At 32.6% G+C, this 21,140-nt stretch overlaps 1 protein-coding gene across 3 annotated transcripts in view; it reads left to right on the top strand.

The window, feature by feature from the left end:
• Positions 1-21,140, top strand: part of LOC118196180 (glutamyl aminopeptidase-like) — a 105,468-nt gene that overhangs the window by 22,672 nt on the left and 61,656 nt on the right. For all 3 annotated transcript variants that reach the window (XM_035367594.2, XM_035367595.2, XM_035367596.2), the window contains 3 exons: positions 2,323-2,436; positions 9,643-9,777; positions 20,567-20,698. In XM_035367594.2, coding sequence (XP_035223485.2) covers positions 2,323-2,436; positions 9,643-9,777; positions 20,567-20,698 — 381 coding nt within the window. The remainder of the gene's footprint in view (positions 1-2,322; positions 2,437-9,642; positions 9,778-20,566; positions 20,699-21,140) is intronic.

Here is a 21,140-nt window from a genome sequence, read left to right as displayed (position 1 = left end):
TGTCTTTATCCATTTTTTGCAGCAATTCCACTTTTTGTTTGATGGACATCGAAACATACTTTCATTTTGTAGATCCTTTGGGAGCTCCAGCATTGGAAATTCTTTTTGACATAATCGAAAGTTCAAGTTTACTTTTATAAAATTGCTCTTACAGTCTGCAAAAAATAATAAGCCGGATCCAACTCGAAGATTAAGGAACAACGCAATCATCAACATTAACTGAAATAGATAATTAGATAATTTTAGCTTATACCATCCGTTACACATAAAACGCGCACGTGAAAACGTATTCTGCGCTTGCGCAGTGTTGTTTAAATTAAAAATATTTTCTGAATATTTTGAGACGAAATATGAATAAAATAAAGTATGAATGGTAAACAAATGATCCGTACCAAAGCCAAAGAGACCAAGCCCTCCTATTAACATAAAAAAACCACAAATTTCATGTGTCAGATGAAAAGAAACTAAATAACGCTGGCCATATACCAGTGAAATTTAGGTCCAATCAGTGTACATTTTGTAGCACAAGGAAAGAAACATCATAGAAGGTACATGTGCGAAGCGTGCAATGTGGGTCTATGCACGTACCAAAAAGACAAAACATGCTTTGAACAGTGTGACAAAAAATAATTGTTCTTTGAAATTAAAAAGAAAAAAAAAAACACTCTTTTTTTTATCTTTATTTTACTCAGTTTTTTTAATCCATGTAGCCAAACGTCCTTATTATGTAGGTACTTATACTTTCACTGCTATAGAAAAATTACATAAGTATTTGTTTTTTAATTTTTTCTGACGATTTAGTTTGTAAAATAATGTAAAAAATATATATATTATGCAGTTCTTATATGCATTTTTTTTAAAAATTCGTAAATTTCGTTATTTATTGAAAACACGCACGGAGAAAGGTAAGCTTTTTTTCCTACTACCTAGGTACGTTTCAAAGTCCTACGCGTGGTGGTTTTACAGTGTGACCACCACCCACAAAACAATGGGCAAGAGTAGATTTTTTTAAATTCATATATTATTTGTCTCTAGGATCATAATATTCAATTTCTAGAGTTTTTAGTTAAAAAAATGATAAAAATAATATCACACGCGTCAAAGGGTTAACGTATCTTCTGTGGATTTTAAATTTGAATTATGGTGTTAATTGTAAATCTCATTTGAAACATTTTTTTTGTTATTTAAATTGTATTTTTAATTGTTTGGTTTTGATATGTTGATAATGCTTTCCGACTTATGATAAATATCGATAGTCCAACAATCTACTCAACAGTTGCAAAACTGTAAACTTTGACGCTTTAAGTAATGTTTACCTCATTATTTTAATATGTAGTGTTTGGTATCATATTTTCACTTGATAATATGAGTTCATTGATAATATGTGTGTGTGTGCATATGTGAAGCATTGCTTAGTGTTCCAAGTTTGTAGTATTTTCTTATATTCATTGTGGGAAATTAGATTTTTATTTATTTATTAATGCACAGAATTCTAGTATGCCTACAGAGAATATGGCATGATTTAGGAATTTTAGAAACTGATATGAAAGCCATAAAAAAATATTCTCCATTTTTATTAATGTAAAGTTTAAAATTTTTAGAAAATAATGAAAATTTTCTAATTATTGCTATGTAAGGAATTATGTCATTATGTAACGAGAAGATAATTTGTAAAAATTATAAAATTGAAATGTTCCACAATAAAAATTTAAATTTAAAAAAATCTTTTTTATTTGTATAAATGCTTTAAGAAAAATCTTTGCAACTATTAAAGCTGTACAAGTATTAGAGACTACGACATTGTTTATCGTTTTAATAATTGTTACAATACGCTCACAATATCATGGTAATTTTAAATATAAACAATTTATTATACTTATTATCAGTAACACCTAAGCTTAAATGTTATAAATGTAAGTTTAAAGTAAAGAATTTGATATTCATTTACAATAATAAAGAATTTATTATTGTTATTTTTAAGAGAAAATAGAAAGTATGCGTAATGTAAATGCGAGAGTACGTCGTGACGTCACAAGCTTAATCCAACCTATTTATGGACGTCCCACAGCTCTGCCTTCTGAACTTTGTTGATGCAGCCTATTCTGCACTTTTACCCAAATTAAATTTATTTACAAACAATTAACTGGAACTGTTAATTTACATAAAGCTCATTAATATTCCATCAATTTCATGTTTAACATAGAATTGGCAGAAGGTCATATGATAGCTAAATCAGATTTTTTTAAAATTTGCTTTGTGTGATGCATTCTTGGACTAAAAAATACATTAAATATCCTTACATTTTTTTTCCCCTCTTCCTAGTGGTTTGGTGATCTTGTAACTATGCAGTGGTGGAGTGATTTATGGTTGAATGAAGGTTTTGCAAGTTTTATGGAATACCTTGGTACTAACCATGTGGAACCAAAGTGGAAAATGGTAATATGTGCTGTAATGTGATTAGAAAAACTTTTTCATTCATAATTTTTATGTTTTCATATAAGATAATAAACTGAAAAATTAGTGACAAAGCAACTTTTGGAATGAAGTAATGATAGATTTGATATTAAATTGTATTGATTTCGAGAATGTTTATTATATTTCCTCTTCATCTAGAGTAAAAAAGAATTGTATTATTGAGATAATTTATATTTTCACATGATTACAAATTAGGCTGTAATAATTGTTAGAAGTAAGTGGCAGTGTTCCATGGTAGCAGAAAGCCACTGTGAGATAGTTTTAATTTGTTCACTGTATAAGTTACAATAAGCCACCATGAGATAATTTTAATTTTTTCACTGTATAAGTTGTAATCAGAATCCTCTATTAATGAATGGTGATTCTGATATAATTATATGGAGTCTTAATATTCTACCTAGTAGAAATAATGTTAAATTCATTACAATGTATTTTTCAGTAATTTTTACATGGCTATTTTTTCCACACTCCTTTGCTACTTTTTGCTGAATTTTGAAAAAACACATTTGAGGATAATTTGATCTGCAGAAAATTAATTTAATTAATAAATGTAATTTAATTAATTTTATTAGTAAAATTTATAATGAAATATAAATGAGATGCTGAAATTAGGAGTAGCTGATTAGTTGGTGTGAGAAAAGAAAATCACTAAGGAAATTTTTTCTCAGTTATGGTAACATTTCTAGAATGATCATCCATTTTTAGCTATTACTGTAATAGATTAAAGCTCGATAGTTCTTAAAATAAGCCTTCAAGCAGCATTTCTTGGATAATGTTCTAGATCTATTACTAAACACTAGAAAAGGGTAAATAATTTTAAATAAAAAAATATGCAGTAGTATATCCTGATAAAGGACATCCACTGAACCAAACATTTTGTCCCATAAATAGAGGTGTTTGTTTTTCAGAGTGTATATTCTTAAAAAATAAATAAATAAATAAATTCCATTTAATCAGAATTTCTTTCAGGTTGTATGAAGAAAAAGTTTTATTATTTCAAAAATGTTTGAAATTAACAATAGAGAAATTAGATAATAGAAAGAAGAAATTTATTGAAAATAATCCATTAGAAGAAATTTATTGAAAATAATCCATTACACGGGTTTGTTTAAAAGTCTGTGCATTGCAAGTATTTTTTTTTCCACATGGATATTAAAGTCACTGATGTTCTTAAGTCCTGCACTGTCACCATGAACTTTTTTAATTGGGTGGTGCCTTAAGATATCTGTATAGTTTTTTTCGTGTCGCCTATTTCATCTGGTTCTTTATCTTCCGCACTGCTTTCCAAGCAATTTTTGTTAAAACTCAGATCATCAACTACAATTGAAATAAAATATTTTATGTCATCTTTGATATCTTCAGTATTGAGATTATCACTGATTTTGACAACTTCAAACAATTAATTCTCATCAGTAGTATTTTCACTGACGGCAGGCAAAACTGGAATTTCAAAGCCTGCTTTCTTAAAACAAGGTTGAACATAAATTTGTGATACAGATTTAATAGCCTTTGATATCCATTGAAAGGCATTCAATACAGTGACACGTTTGACAAGCTGATCCCTACATCTTGACAAAGAACATGCCATAAAAACAGTTTTCTGTGATGAATCTTGAAACTTCTAATTATACACCAAAGAGCCATTGCATTATGACCACCCTCCATCTACAAGGGCAATCCCAAAAAAAAAGGTCTCCTATTTTTTGGGGACGTAGAGAAAGTTTTAATACGGTTGTTGGCAACACTGTTGTGAGTGGTGCCTTCTCCGCTACCGCATAAGCACGCAGGCGCTTCGCTCGGATGCTCAGTCTTGGCTTGGCAGCCATTCGAAATGGAGCTCCCGATAAACGTTACCGCAGTTATTCAATTTTTGAACGCAAAAGGCATTAAACCGGTTGAAATTCACCGCCTATTGACAGACGCTGTGGCAGTTTTAGTGTATGGACAGTCGTGCATGGATGTCAAAAACGTTCGCAAGTGGTGTAGAGAGTTTACAAGTGGTGTAGAGGTGTTGAGTTCATAAAATGCGTAAAGATCGGAGGATCATCTGGATGTTCCTGAAGCTCCTCAACGCTTCCTGAAGGGCAGGGCGGCAAGCTGGTATAACACGGGCATTGTAAAACTGCCACAGCATCTACAAAAATGCATCGACCAAAATGGTGATTATGTTGAAAAATAAAGCATTCTGCAATCTTTAAAGTGATGTAGCAATTATAGAAAATAAACGGTTCTTTGTATATCTAAAAATCTAGGAGACCTTTTTTTTGGCATTGCCCTCGTATAACAATGGGCTCACCCAGGAACAAAATCACTGCATGCACGACTGATTTTGGATAGCTATGCATTGTCTTTCCAAACATAGCACGATTAGCAACATAATGGGAAAAGCAGCTGATTTATCAGACTTTGATAAAGGTCAAATTGTTATGGCTCGTAAACTGGGAACATCAGTATGAGAATCAGCGCAGTTAGTGGACTGTTCACATGCAGTTTTTATTTCACTATACACCAATTTCGATTGGTGGTAACTAATCGAAATTAGTGTATGGATGGTGAAACAACAAGTCGGCGGCCGGCAGTGTGTCATCTCTGGCACATTTATTCTAAAGGAGAATGGAAATTGCTATGCATTGTTCGCCATGACCGAAGAGCTACAACAGCCAAAATCACCACCATCTACAACAGTAATGACCCAAATAGTGTTTCTCAACACACTGTGCAGTGTACATTGCTGCGTATGGGTCTATGCAGCCGTAGGCCAAAGCATGATGATGATGGCCTTGCAGTGACAGCACATCATCGTCTGATGCGTCTGCAATGGGCCAAGAAACATTGGAATTGGACATTAAAAGAAGGGAAGAAAGTTGCATGGTCCAGCGAATCACATTTTCTGGTTAATCACACTGACGGGCGTGTGCTAATATGCCAATTTCTAAATGAAACTCTGGCTCCTAGATGCATAGTTGGATGAAGACAAGGCCAGTGGCGGGGGTATTATTGGTGTGGACAATGTTTTCATAGAGTACATTAGGACCCATAATTCACATAAAACAATCCCTGACATCTGTGTGCTCCATGAGTTTCCTTGCAGACCAGATTTACCTATTCATGACAACAGTATTTCCAGCGGGGGATTGTGTTTACCAACAGGATAACGCACCATGTCATAAGGGTAGAATCATCATGGAGTGGTTCAAGGAACATTCCAGTGACTTTCAAGTCTTTCAAGCCTCCTAAGTTCATATGACATTAATTCAATAGAGCAATTGTTGTCCTACCTGGAAAACCAAATTCATACTGCCACGCTACCCCACCCCCGGCAATGTGCAGGAATTGCAGGACCAGTAGGTGAGCGCTTGGTACCAGATACTTCAGACATCTCTCAGCACATTATGGAGTCAATGCCATGCCAGGTGCTGGCAGTTTTGAGGGCTAAAGTTGGTTCTCCATGTTATTAACAGGGGGGTCATAATGTAATGGCCCTTCGATGTAGATTGGTCCAAAGGCTGTAATTCTGATTTTGCATTAGATGGGAAAAACATTAATTTCAGTTTTACATTTGGGGGGGTAAGCTGGCAAATTGTCAAGAAATAGCTGAATCTTTGAATTTTTTCTAAACATTATTTCATCAAGAGCAATCAACCATTTGCACGTTATGTTTTGCATCTTCCAGGACTTTTTATTGTGGTGCCAATGGACGATAAAGCTTTTGGATTATGTGTTTGAAGCATCTTGGTTTTCGGGCATTTCCATTTACAAGTGGTTGCTCAAGCTCTCCTTCCATGTTACAAGAAAGTAACAGACTGAGACACTCTCCTTGGAGCTCTTACCACCAGAGCATTTTTCTCCTTGAGTTTTAGTAGGCAAAATTCAATTTTTTAGTGTCATATCCTTCACAAATTTCATGTAGCCATTTTTGTCCAGTCTATTACATATCTACTGATTTTCCTTCACCACAAATAGTCTTAAAAGTAATGTTATGTCTTAAAAGTAATGTAATGTCTATTTATGGTTTGGAGGTCTTTAGTCTCAGACTTTCCAAAATTTCTTTTGCCTTTTCTTGCAATGATACTCCACTTAGGAAATATTGTTTGCTCTTACAGAACAAAACCAATTGAACATTGCTGTATCAATTTCATATGATTCAGTTTTTCTAATATTTACAGTTTTTGAATGTTCATTTGAATTAGTAATCCACAATACTTTTTTTTCTTCTTTATCCATTAGGTCAGGATTCACTTGGTTTTTGTTATTTCCAAATTTCTGCCCTAAATCTCTCAAACTAAGCTTTTCACTTTTCAATTTCTGCTACATGAATTATGTAAACTTTTTGTTTTAATGTTAATTTTTTCCTCTTTGAAGCCATGCTAGATAATGTATGCAAAAATAACGCACAAGTACAAGATTACATTTCTTTTGCTCTCCAGTCCTAGCAAGAACTAAGAATGATATAAGTTTTCACTCTAGCCCCATTGTGATATCCTTGTGCGTTGGCAGATAGTCCAGTCATCTCATCTCCTTTTATTTCCCATTGGTCTCTGTCTTGGATTGCCTTTAACTTTTTTAACACTATTTTCTTCCTTCTACTAGGAACTGTTGCAAGAAAAACAGGATTTTGAGTTCCATGAATATGAAATATCCTTTTGATTGCACCACAACTTGCTTTTTCCAAATGTATTGTTTTCATTTTCCCCACTGAAAAGTAGTTTTTGAAGCAGAGAGATGAACTTTTCATTTTATTGTTCACTTCTCATAAAACTATCTTTTACTGAGCACAGACTTGTTTATGAAACTGCAAAAGGTTACTAACAAAGCATATTTATATTCTTATTTATTTCTGTACCTCTACCTTATTTTTGAAACATTTTTTCAGTATAAAAACCTCTTATTGAGGTCTACCTATTCAATAGGATCGGGACCCACCAGTGGCCAAGTTGCTGAACACTGGTAGTTCGGTCTGGGGTTTGAATCCCAGCAAACAGGCTGGCTGTATGGGTGTTTTCATGATTTTTTGCACGTGTAACGTGTATATGAGGAAGTTTCCCTTAGAAAGTCCTGCATGAACGTATCTCTTCCCTTAGGCAGATAGCTCTCATATACTTTGCTATAATTCAACTAACCAGAATCAAAGGGACTGAGACTAACAAAATTTCCCTTAAATAGAGGTGTGCCTTATGGGAGGTACTAATGTATATTATTGGAGATAGTTTGTCTTGTGTTGATACAAACAATTTGAAAGTCAAGATAAAAGGTTTTTTTTTAACTGGTAATTTTAGGACTGCTGTATTCTGTTTTGGAGCTTTTTTAAGGTAGTTTTAAAATGTTAATTTATTTAAGCTAAAATATGCATTCATCTTGCTTAGTTACCATATTTATTTTTCTCAAGTAGTTTCATGAAAAGAGTTCAGGTTTTCTTTCTAGACCAGTCTTCTAAAATTTATTTTTAAAATTTTCCCTCTGTGTTTTGACAATAAATATTAAAAATAAACTTTTGAATTAAATACTGCTATGAATTGTTATATAAGTATACAATTTATAAATATTGTTATTGTTACAATTTATAACTATTATTACTGAATTATACTATATCTGAAAAATTGACATTTCTTTCTTGTTGATTTTTAGTACTAGGAGTGAAACTGATTCCTTTCTGCTATTACAAATCAAGCTTTTCCTGCTAATTTCTGTCTGATATGTTTTTCTTCTTATTCTTCTTCTTCCCCTCCCTCTTTAATGCTTTAAAAATGTTACGTATACTTAATAAAAAAGCATTAATTATGTTAAATTGATTTAAGATTTAAGAGGAGCTGTTTTCAAGTAAAGACTTAAATTTAATTGAAAACATCAAATATAATTTCTTTTTTCTAAAATTTAAACTTTTCTTAGGTGGTATCAGTAATAAAAGAATAGTTCGTATAATGCTATATAATACATGCACTTTTGTTGTAAAGAAAAGTATGTTATAAGCATAATGTCAGTCATATTGTAAATTATTCCGATGTCCTACCTTCTCTAATAGGGTATATATATATTAGGATAACATCGGATATTCTTAATTGAATTATCAGATATATTTAATGAAGAAGTACAGAGAAAAAAACTGTACTTTAAATTTGTATGTATGCTTTTGAAGTATATTCCAGTGTTTTTTTAAATCATGAAATAATTATTTAATGCAAGAATAAACATTGCAAATTTGCCTAACTGTATGTGAAAAGATTGTTAAAATTTCTGCTTTAGATATGCTGTCTGAAAGATTCTTGAAAAACAACTTTTTCCTATCACAACTGCTTGAATAAAATATTTTCTTGAACTTTAGCTATTGGAATTATATCTGCATACAAGAATTATAATTCCGTATAGTTACTTCAATGTTAGAAGATATTTTTTATGATGATTTATCATCATTACATGTTAATGGATAGCAGAATTGCAAATGCTGGTATCTTAAAATGAAAATCGGCAAAGATGGTGCTGAAATAGGATTGAGAACGTCTACTATGCAATGAATTAGGTAGAGTGCAGGAGTGAATTTGTGAAGTAGAGAGTTTATCACATCTGAACTTTTGAAAGCCCTCCATCTTAAGACATGAATATTTTCACTGTTTCAATGATTTGGATGTTTCTTTTAATTGTAACATGTTCAAATCTATAAATCTACTTTTGCTTGTATATAACCTATCTCCCATACCTTTCCATTAACAATGGCTTTTAGATAAATATCTCTATTTAAGAAATTTTAGTTATTTTTGTAAATGAATGTATTATAAACAGTGTTTTAACATATATTCATTTGAGTAACTGCATTTTGAAGGAGAGTTCTGTTTCATCAAATTTATATTCAGATTCCTAATGTAGGTTTTGCCTTTTCCCCAGTATTCTTTAATGGCATATTACAGAACATAGAATAATATATAATTACTAATAAATTTGTAAAAGAAATGTGTCTGAATTCTGACTGTAGAAAATTTTATAGTAGTGCATGCATTTCTAAATCTTATGAACGTCATTGCAAAATAGTTTTGATACGGTTCTTTTTTACAGAATGAAAATCTCTTACATAAATATGTGTTCTTTAGTATCTTGTAGATTGTTGTAGAAGTGCTGCATCATAGTTATCTTATAGATTTTTTCTATATAATGCTTTGTATTCATTTTCTTTTGCAGATGGACCAGTTTATTGTTAGTACTACTCAAGATGCTATGTCTCTAGATAGTCTTGAAAGTTCTCATCCAGTAATGACTGATGTTGATGATCCTGTTGAAATTGAAGCAATTTTTGATGCTATATCTTATAAAAAGGTATGCAGTTTAATTATAAGAGTTACAGTTGTTGTGTAAATGTTTCAAACAATTTTTATGTGTGATGTGTGTTTTATGTGCTAACAATAATTATGAAATTATTTCAGTCTTGTAGACTGAAATAATTTATTTCAGTCTTGTAGTCAGTAGAAAATTTAAAGATATCAAGCATAATGTTTTTATTTCATTAGAATCATTGGTTTATGTTTATAAGTATATAATAAAAGTAGTAATTCAGAAAACATGGTATTTTATAGAGAATGTATAATTTCCAGATTTCATTCTTTCCACAATGAATTTATTAAATATACTTTAAAATTTAAAGGAGCTTCTTTCTATATTCTTATATTATCCATTATTTTACGTCTATATGATTGATCATTCTATTTTGTTATGTATTTCTCTGGGAAAATTTTCAAGCCAGAATACTGAAATTCAAGTAGTCAAATAATGTAGTGGATACCTTCTTGAAAAGCATCTAAGAAACTACTTGAAAGGACAGCACGTTTAATTACATTTAAAGTATTTACGTTTTTAACAAATAAGTTAGTATAAACTGAATTAACTTCTTTGATACATTTTTATTTACGTCTTTATCGCCGTCATACTTTTTTACTGCATCTTGAGTCAACTCATCTAGTTATCAACTGACAAAACGAAAAAATACATTTAAAGAATTATATGTTGAGCAGTCTGTATGCCATCTGGTATTCAACACTGGCACTACAATAATATGAGGTATCTCTTACAGAAATACATACAATCATAGTATCTGACAGTCATAGTACATTGTACGATTCAAAAGTTCTCAGACTGAGTCTTAATGTAAATATATTTTGCGATAGTGTGACTACAAGAATGTTTTTGTGTTACTATGTTCTCCCCCTTTTCTAAAAGTGGTTTGTTCCTAATCACATGGTCGAAAGCTTGCGGTGACAACGTTTTTTGTAGGCAGGTGCATTTAGAAACTGACGATAGAAAAGAAATGGCGTCAAATGAACAGAGAATCAATATCAAATTTTGTGTTCGCTTGGGAAAGAGTGCTTCGGAGTCTTTCAAAATATTGAAGCATGTTTACGGAAGTGAAACGTCTTCGAGAACACAAGTTTTTGAGTGGCATCATCGTTTCAGAGAAGGCAGGGAAAGGGCCGAAGGCTTAGACTAGTGCTGTGACTTAACGCACCGATGAAAACATTAAAATGGTGTCTGCGGCGGTACGTGCGAGCAGGCAGCAAACAATCTGCCAAATAGGCAGAACCAGTTGGGATATCAGAGGCCATATGTCAGCTGATACCGACTAAGAATCTTAACATGCATAGGGTATAAGATTCAAAAGTTCCTAGACTGAGTCTTAATGTAAATATATTTTTTACGATATTGTGACTACAAGAATGTTTTTGTGTTACTATGTTCTCTCCCTTTTCTAAAAGTGGTTTGTTCCCAATCACATGGTCGAAAGCTTGCTGTGACAACGTTTTTTGTAGGCAGGTGCATTTAGAAACTGACGATAGAAAAGAAATGGCATCAAATGAACAGAGAATCAATATAAAATTTTGTGTTCGCTTGGGAAAGAGTGCTTCGGAGTCTTTCGAAATATTGAAGCATGTTTACGGAAGTGAAACGTCTTTGAGAACGCAAGTTTTTGAGTGGCATCATCGTTTCAGAGAAGGCAGGGAAAGGGCCAAAGGCTTGGGCCATCCTGTGACTTCATGCACCAATGAAAACATCAAAAAGGTGTCTGTGGAGGTACATGCAAACAGGCAGCAAACAATTTGCCAAATAGGCAGAATCAGTTGGGATATGAGAAGCCATATGTCAGCTGATACCGACTAAGGATCTTAACATGCATAGGGTGTGTCAACACATCATTCCCCATATGTTAAACATAAACCTAAAGGGAATTCAAATAGAAAAGCTGTGAGACTTAACCTCGGCTGTTGACAAAAATCCTTTCTTATATAGCAGAATTGTTACTAGAGATGAGAAATGGTGTTTTATGTACGACCTGCAAACGAAGAAATCACCACAATCTCCACGGAAGCAAAAATTCTGCCAAGATCACTCTAAAGGAAAGGTCACACTAGAGGTATTCATCGATATCCAGGGCATTGTGCATCTGGAATTTATTCCTGAAGGACGCACTGTGAACTAAGAACTCTAAGTTGAAATCCTGCGTCGTTTGCATGAGTCAATCCAGAAGAAGAGACCAACTTACCTGATCTCGCACCCTGCATTTTCTTCCTATTTCTTGAACTGGCAAGACGCTTGCAATCTTCAGATGAAGTTAAATGTGCATCACAGACTAAATTAAAGGACATGGCCAAAAATAGATTCCAGACATGCTTTGATGAACTTTACAGGCGCTGGCAAAAGTGTGTTGTTGCACAAGGGTCTTATTTCGAAGGAGGATGTGTTTCTGCAGTTTAATTCATAATATTTTTACATTATAGACTCAGTCCAGGAACTTTTGAATCCTACCTCGTATATCTGTAATCATGAATTTATTTGTAGTTCTTTCATCTGATTTACACTTATGTCCATAAATTAAGCATAATTCGGAGTCACGCGGAAATCGAACTCTAAAATAAATATATCACCTGTAAAATCACTACACACATCTGCAAGAATCATATGCAAATTTCAGGAAGTAACCAGATGACACCGAAAGTACGTCACAATGACGAGAGTGTAATATAAGGAATACAGGCAAAGAAGTAAAATTGTTCGCAGGAGCTTTATAAGCATTTCAGGGCAATAACCGAATAGTTATGACACAAAAGACGCATTTGGATGATTTTCTACGTGGTAGAATTATCGGCTGTCTGGAATGTGGAAGTACCCAACTGGAAGTATCAGACGAACTTGGAATTGCCCAGAGTGTCATCTCCAGGCTTTGGCAACAATTCCAAGATGATGGTAATGTGAATAGACGTTACAGCACAGGTCGCCCCAGAGTTACATCGCCGAATGAGGACCGGTATTTGGCAGTTACTGCCAAAAGAAACAGGCGGAGCACAGCCTCAGACCTGTCTCATCAGTTCTCTTCAGCCACTGGTACGACAATTTCAAGGCAGAACGTGTACAGACGCTTAGGGCAGATTGGTCTATATGCTCGTAGACCTGTCAGATGCTTTCCACTTACTGCAACTCACTGTCGCCTGCGGTTAGCCTGGAGTAGAGAGCATCACCACAACAGTGGGCTTGTGTGATGTTTTCTGACGAGTCTAGGTTTAGCTTGCAGTCTGATTCTTGCCGGACTTTCATATGGAGAATTCCAGGTACCCATTACCACCAAGAAAACATCATTGAATGACACCGTTACGGTGGTGCAGGAGTGCTCGTTTGTGGTGGAATTATTCTGGGTTCCAGAACTGATCTGCATGTTCAAATTGGAACCATGACAAGCCAAATCTATCGGGACGTCATTCTGGAACAACATGTACGTTTGTTTTGTTGCGCCATGGGAGCACAATTTGTGTTTATGGATGACAACTCCCTTTCTCACCATGCAAACATCGTAAGTGAATGCCTTCAATCGGAGGATATCACCCATATGGACTGGCCAGCATTCTCACCGGACTTGAATCCAGTAGAGCACGTGTGGGACATGCTTGGCCAACGAGTTGCAGCCCGTTAACCTCCTCCTACATGTCTACCAGAACTTCGGAGAGCATTGCTTTTTGAGTGGTGTAATATCCTCCAAGATCAGATCGATAATTTGATACTCAGCATGCCTAGGCGTTGTACGGACTGTGTTGCATCGTCTGGGAGACATACAATGTATTAACAATCATACCAACCATGTAATATTGTTTTTTTGTAAATAGGTATTTTTTGTAATTTGTTCCAGGAAGAAAAAATCACTAATTTTTTTAATAATATCAAACATAGCATCTTTTTTTTTGCTCTTTACCTTTTGTTTAATAAATAAGCTTTACAAATAAGTCAAATTTGTTTTGTTTCTAACTCTTCCTTTGCCTGATTTTGCATTATCCTTAATTTATGGACATGAATGTATTTCAGTTTTTAAATTTTCAGTTGTGTCCCCCCTTGTTGCTGAGTTATGCAATGCAAAGCTCCTAGTGTATAATCACTTGCCCATTGTTACTGCATTTATTAACCCCTTCTTGATTGGCACATGTCACATGTTAGGCTTTTTTGTGCCCATGCGGTCAGCGTCATGTGCCATGTAACGAAGGGAAAAAAATCACATCCTTGAAAGTGAATTCGTCCCTATTTACACATCTCATTATATTTCGTGATTATTTTTTGTATTCCTGAATATTGTGAGTTCACGATGCAACTAGTCCTACTTTCTACAAATTTTTTATAGTGAGATTTCCTACCTTGAATGGAAAACCTAAGCAATTTGTACTAAGGCTGTTTGTACATTTTTAGATGATTTTCATTACATTTACTGAAATATTTTACCTAAAATTTTTCTGTTTTAAATGTTTCATTTGATGACCCTTATTTTTCACTGTCTTTCTACACCATATTTTTCAAGACAATAAACTTTTTTTTAGTAGCGGAAGAGGTTTCTTATTCCATTCTTCTTGAACAGCTTACCAAAATGTAAGGAGGGTTGTAAATTGACTTCTGCTGACAAAAAGTCCAAAGCGCAAAAATTCATGAATGATCCATCAGGAGATTTATTTGGGTGAAGGGTATGGCCTTGATACAGGTTTCTTATTCCATTTTTTCCAGGAAATTAATAGTGGATTTTGACTTGTGGCTGCTTGCTTTGTCTTAATGTAGTTCTGCTGATTTATGCCATTGTGAGGAAAGAGAAGGTATTTCATATTTGAAAATTAATTTTGAAAAAACAATAAAATGTGTTCCTGATAATATGTAGAATTCACCTTAAGAGTTTTCTGTAATCTCTTTAATTTTTATTTGTTGCTATATCAGAAATCAGTAACAATCATAAAATCTCTTTGAAAGACTTTCTTTAGATTCTTTGAACCATGTTCTAAGATTTTTTTCTTCTCTTTGATGGTAATTAAGTGGATATGTCTTTATTGACTTGACACTGATCATTTTAATGATTATGCAACTGTCCTTTGACTTCGAAAATTTTCTTTTAGTATTGAAATGCATTAAACCTTTGCAACATTCAAAACATTCAGTTTTTAAATTGGATATGTATTTTGAACAAATTTTCTCCTTGAAGCCAAACTTTGACTTTTTTCTCCTTTCATATTGACAATATTATCTATCATTGCTTTAGATACCAAAAAATTATGGCTTTCACAGTATTTTTTAATAACTAAATACAAATAATTTTCTTCGGAAAAAGCACAAACTTAGCCTTAAGTCTGTTTCTTTTTAAAAAGTGCCATTTTGCATGAAAACAAAATTATCAAATAGTGGGCACTTGGAGTTAAAAAAATTTTTTATAGCAAAGCAAAGTCGTCTTAAACAGGTGCAAACAGCCTTTGTAGTTTCTGAAATTTTATTTTGTTCAGTTACTGTTGCATGTCAAAATAGCTTTTATGATTGATTCAGAGTGGTCCAAAAGCAGTAAATAACATAGCCAAGGGTTTTTTTCTTTCTTTTTCGAATGGTGAGCATTAAAATAATTGACAATAAATTATTTCAATAAGGTTTTCGTGTTGTGTTTGCCAATGAAGATTTTTAAGTTGTTTTCGTGGTAACATTGAAAATATATGCTCCAAAACACTTTTTACATATTTTTAATAATTCTTTTTATGCAGATTGTTAAATAAATCGATATCATATGAAAAAGCAAGTCAAAAAATAAGAAACGTATCTTTTCACATTTTTTATTGAAACTTAACAACACGTGCACAACATTACAATGGCATCCATAGCTCGCATGCAGAGAAGAGAACTTGGTTTTGCCAACATGGTAAATATAAATGTACCAAACTAACACGCCTCCTTACATTTATATTTACTAATTATAAACAAACATAGATATAAGCAACCTTTTCATCTTTACCATTTACAATTAAGCATAGATATAAACAATAACATTCAACACTTTACACAAATTATTTTTAAAAAAGTTTCTTTCAATAACTTAAATGTTAAAATCAAAGTTAAACACAATTTAGTTTACATAAGGACATTACCAAAATCTGTTTCATTTCAAGCAAAAATATTTAAATAAACATCACTTAAATAAACAGTATACAAAATTTATTTCAATTTCAAACCTTCTCTGAATTTCATAAATTTAATCTTTCCTAAAGACTTAGTAAAGATATCTGCAATATTTGATTCTGAATCAATCTTTACAATTTCAATTACTCCATTTTGAATATTTTCGTGAATATAATGATATCGAACTTCTATGTGTTTTGAAGTTTTAGTGAAGTTCCCATAATTAGCAATGGCCAAAGCTCCTGAATTATCTTCATAAATTTTAGTGGAGTGAGTTATATCAGCAAAAACATCATTCACAACATTTTTTAAGAAATTAATTTCTGTCACAGCCTCAGATAGAGCAATATATTTGGCAAAAGTGGAAGATTTTGTTACACAATTTTGCTTTTTGGATTTCCAGTAAATTGGATTACCAAATAATTCAATAACAAACCCAGTAGTTGACTTTCTGTCAACAATAGCACCTGCTCAATCAGCATCAACATAACAATTCATAATATCAGTTTTAAGATTTTTACTGTAGATTAATTTTAGATGTTTTGTTAAGTACAAATACTTTAAAGCTCTCAAAGCATGTTTGAAATGTGTCTCATCATAACAATTTTGAAATCTACTTAAATAATTTACGCTGGAAGATATGTCTGGTCTAGTCCAAGGACTAATATACGAGAGTGCTCCTATTAGATTTCTATATTTGACATTTTGATTTAAATTAGATTGGCTTAGTTTAAGATTAATCTCCATTGGTGTATCATAAAGCTTTGAATTTTCAATACCATACAGTTTAGCTAAAGATTCAATATAATTTTCCTGACTCAGTGTTAAGATATTACTTTTCTCATTATCATATTCAATATCAATTCCAATCTAGCTTTTTACTTTATTTAAATCCTTCGTTTTAAATTTATTATGTAGTTGTTCCTTAATATCCTGAGTATCTTTGCAACATATCAACAATCCATCAACAAATAAAAGAATATATACAAATACATCATTTTCAGATTTTACATAAAGACAGATTTCAGATTTTACATAAATATTTACTTCTACGAAATCCTATACTCTCAATATACGAGGGCTTTCTTTCAACTCATATAGTGCCTTTTTTAATTTATACACTCTATTCGAATTATCATTATAGCCTTTTGGTTGTTTAACATAAACCTCAGGCGCAACATAACCATTTAAAAAGGCAGTCTCAATATCCATTTGATGAATATTTAAATTATACTGACAAGAATATGAAAGTAACAATTTTAAGGTTTGCATCTTAATGACAGGAGAGTAAGTATCCTCAATACTATGTTTTTACTGGAAACTTCGAACCACTAATCTAGCTTTAAAAACATTACCTGGTTTTCTTTTGAATACCCACTTCACATCTAGAATTACTTTATCCTCTGGTTCAGTCATTAGTGTCCAAGTGTTATTTTTAACAAGACTGTTCATTTCACTGTCCATTGCCTCTTTCCAATGTCCAGCCTCACTGCATGTTGTCGCCTCCTCAAAGTTACCTGGAACTGTAGCATCACAAAAATTTGCACTAACACAGTAGTACCCGAATTCTTCATGAAATCGAACTGGTGGTTTGATTTGTCTTCTTGGTCTCATTCCAATTTTTGTTTCATCTTCATTTATCACACTGTCCTTGGAGTTATCATTACTCGATTCATATGACACTTCTTGAGGTTCATTCTTCTTATTTGTATCATCGTTCTCATCTTCATCATCACAACCTACACACATTATGTCTTCTTCAACAATGTCAACATGCCTGGCAACTATTATTCTGTTATTCATCAAAACTCTATATCCAACTTCTGTATACCCAAGTAAAATTCCAAATTCAGCCTTTTTATCCCACTTAGACTTTCTCTTTCCTTCTGGTATTCTTACATACACTCTACTTCCGTATAATTTCAATTCATTAGCAGATGGTTTCCTATTGAAAAATATTTCATATGGTGTCTTCTTTACAAATCTTGTTTTTCAAATAAGCAGCAGCTTTAATTACTTCAGGCCAGTAACGTCTGTCAACTTTTGCTTCGGCTAAAAGACATCTTGCCATATCCATTATAGTTCTGTTGTAATGCTCAGCAGTACCCTTTAATTCATGTACATATGGTGGGCATCACTTTATCTTAAAACCTTTTTCTCTTGCAAATTTGTATATCTTGCTATTCATATATTCACTACCATTATCACATCTTAGTTCTTTGATAGTCTTCCCTGTTAAATTTTGAATTTCATTTACATATTCAATAAAACAATCAGAGACTTGATCCTTAGATTTGATACAATAAATTGCCAACTTGCTATAATCATCAATAAAACTCACAAAGTATTTCTCACCATTACATCCACTTGTTCTGTGAGGTCCATTTACATCTGTATGTATAATCTCCAGAATATCTTCTGCTTTTCTTCTATTATTCTTGAATGGTAAATTGTGCATTTTATTTTCAATACATATGGCACACTTCATATATTCGGTTTATATTTCTTTAGGGATTCCTTCTAATAGCTGATCTTTGCACATAATATCCAGATATTTAAAATTTACATGTCCAAATGAACGGTGCAATTTTTCTTTTAACGTTAACTTACTGTTGGTTAAATTTGCAAATATTTTACTATTTTTAACATAACTCTTTACTTTATATAATCTTTCTTCTTTCTTTGCTATTGCTACTAATGAACCATTGACATCACATATTTTAGAGAACTTTTCTTTTGAAACTGTTGTATGATTATCAGTAATCTTCGAATGACTTAATAAATTTGCTTTCATTTCTTTTACATAAAATACATTCTTCAATGTTACGATAGATTCAGAGTTATATACAGGAAAAGAAACTATTATATTGCCAACCCCTGTAGCTTTCAAAATCCTTCCATCACCGACTTTTACTTGAATAGGATCCTTCAAAGTGACTTGCTCTTTGAAATATTCATCACTGTTTACAATGTGGTCTGTGCATCCGCTATCCAGTAACCAATTGATTTCATTTTTATTCATCACAGTATTTGCACTAGAACTTGTCATGTTACTTTCGATAACAGTGGTGTGAAAACTATTGCCTTGGTGACTGTTTATTCTATGGTTAGAGTATGCTCCGTGTTCATGATGTCCACTAAAAGCACGACTACGTCCTCGATTGTTTGAAGAACTTTGACGACGATAATTAGTGGAGCCATTACCACGATAGTTGCTTTGATGGACATGCCAACAATTCTTTTTAATGTGACCAGGTTTTCTACAATTATAACAGACATTCCATTGTGGACCCGATTTGCTTGTTTCAATTTTGAACGCATTTGATTTTTCTGCTGGTGCACAATCTTCATAATCATTTTTCTCTTCAAGCAATTTTGATTTGGTTTTGCTCTTTAGATAATCGACTGTTCTGTCCTTCTCTGGTAATACATGTATTAAGTCAGCAATGTGACTGTAATTTGAAGGTAATGCTCTTACCATACAGTTCAATTTTTCTTGTTCCATTACGGTGCCGCCGGCATGTTTCAGTTCGTTCACATACTTCTCAAAATCATAGAAAAATATATTTACATCAGAATAATTTTTCAGTTTCACACATTCTAAGTTATTTCGACAAACAATTTGTAGGGACGTTGAAGTTTTTAAATAATTTGCATCAAATTTCGTAATTATATCAAATGCAGTCTCACACTTGTGAATATATTCTAATTGCTTGTTTGTTATGGCGCCGTAAATGTAATTTGTAGCTTGTATATCCTTTTCTTCCCATTTTTCCATGTCATCATTTTCACTGACTTTTCGCTGAATCACATCTTTACACTTTTTAAATTGAAGAAATTTCATCATACGCACTTTCCAATTAAAACAGTCCGAACCATCAAATAGCAGTATGCCAATATCACTGTTTCTTGTACATGCCATTTTTATGCTAGTACCGGTAGCTTTTAAAACAAATTATAACTACTAAATTCTTCATTCATATTCACAAACCACGAGAACTGCTACCATGTTAAATAAATCGATATCATATGAAGAAGCAAGTCGAAAAATAAGAAACGTATCTTTTCACATTTTTTATTGAAACTTAACAAAATGTGCACAACATTACAACTGCATCCATAGCTCGCACGCAGAGAAGAGAACTTGGTGTTGCCAACATGGTAAATATAAATGTACCAAACTAACACAGATATTTATCTGAAATACCTCAAATATGATATATATAGTATCAAACAGTATTTTTTAATCTAAAATTTGAGGTTGTTGCTGGGAAAACTGAAGATTAGTGAATGGAATATCACATATATGACCACCAGTAGGTCAAGCAAAAAACTGCTTACTGACTGAAATATCTTGTATTTTCAAATTCAGGTTAGAACATATATAATCTACACAAGTTTAAAATCATAACAACCTTTTTTTTAAATCCCTAAATCAGAAAAAGAAATTCAACCAAGAAGTGGTTAAGCCTTTAAGAGAGTCCCCCCTTCTAAATAACTAGTTTAACCTATATTATAGTTGTAATTTTATTATTTTTTATATTTTTTTTACTTAAACCAAGGACTGTTGAATTTCTTTTATTAATATACTTGTTTTCAGATGTTATTTCACTGAATTATTGTTCAAGTATAAGTAAAAATGTGTTCTTCTCCCGATTAGGGTGCTGCAATACTTTATATGTTAGAAAATTTTCTTGGTATGGAAACATTGAAGAAAGGATTATCAGTGTATTTGAATAAATATCGTTTCAAAAATGCACGTACTGAAGAATTATGGGATGCCTTCACACAGGTGAGTTTTGTGTTGCTTTATTATCTGAAATCATTTAGATGACAGATCAATTTAAAAAATAAGTGCTTCAATGCTGTAATATAGCAGTCATATGAAATTTGATACCTTTCAATGTGTTGAATTGCTGTTATATAAAGCTGTTTACTATTCTGACTTAAAACATTGACATACGCGACTGATGCTCTAAAAATAAGTTTTGCCATGCTTTTTCGCTAGGAAGCTTCATTAGAAACAAAAAAATTCAGTGACAAAATGCAAACTTTTGCCTATTTTTCCACATAGTTACCACCAACATTGATACATTATTTGCACCATGAAATCAGTTTCAAAAAACCATTTGATAAAAATTGGTGCCAGCAATATAAAGAAATTCATCACAGCATGATGCCCCTCTTTGTTGCTTTAGGAGTGACATACCATTAGTGCTGACTTCAGCAGGAAA

The sequence above is a fragment of the Stegodyphus dumicola genome, chromosome 12 (genome assembly GCF_044657685.1).
Source record: "Stegodyphus dumicola isolate Sdum_Otavi_A_Nest chromosome 12, ASM4465768v1".
Taxonomy (NCBI): Eukaryota; Metazoa; Arthropoda; class Arachnida; order Araneae; family Eresidae; genus Stegodyphus; species Stegodyphus dumicola.
The sequence above is the reverse complement of the archived record's forward strand: the minus strand, read 5'-3'. Positions and strand labels throughout refer to the sequence as shown.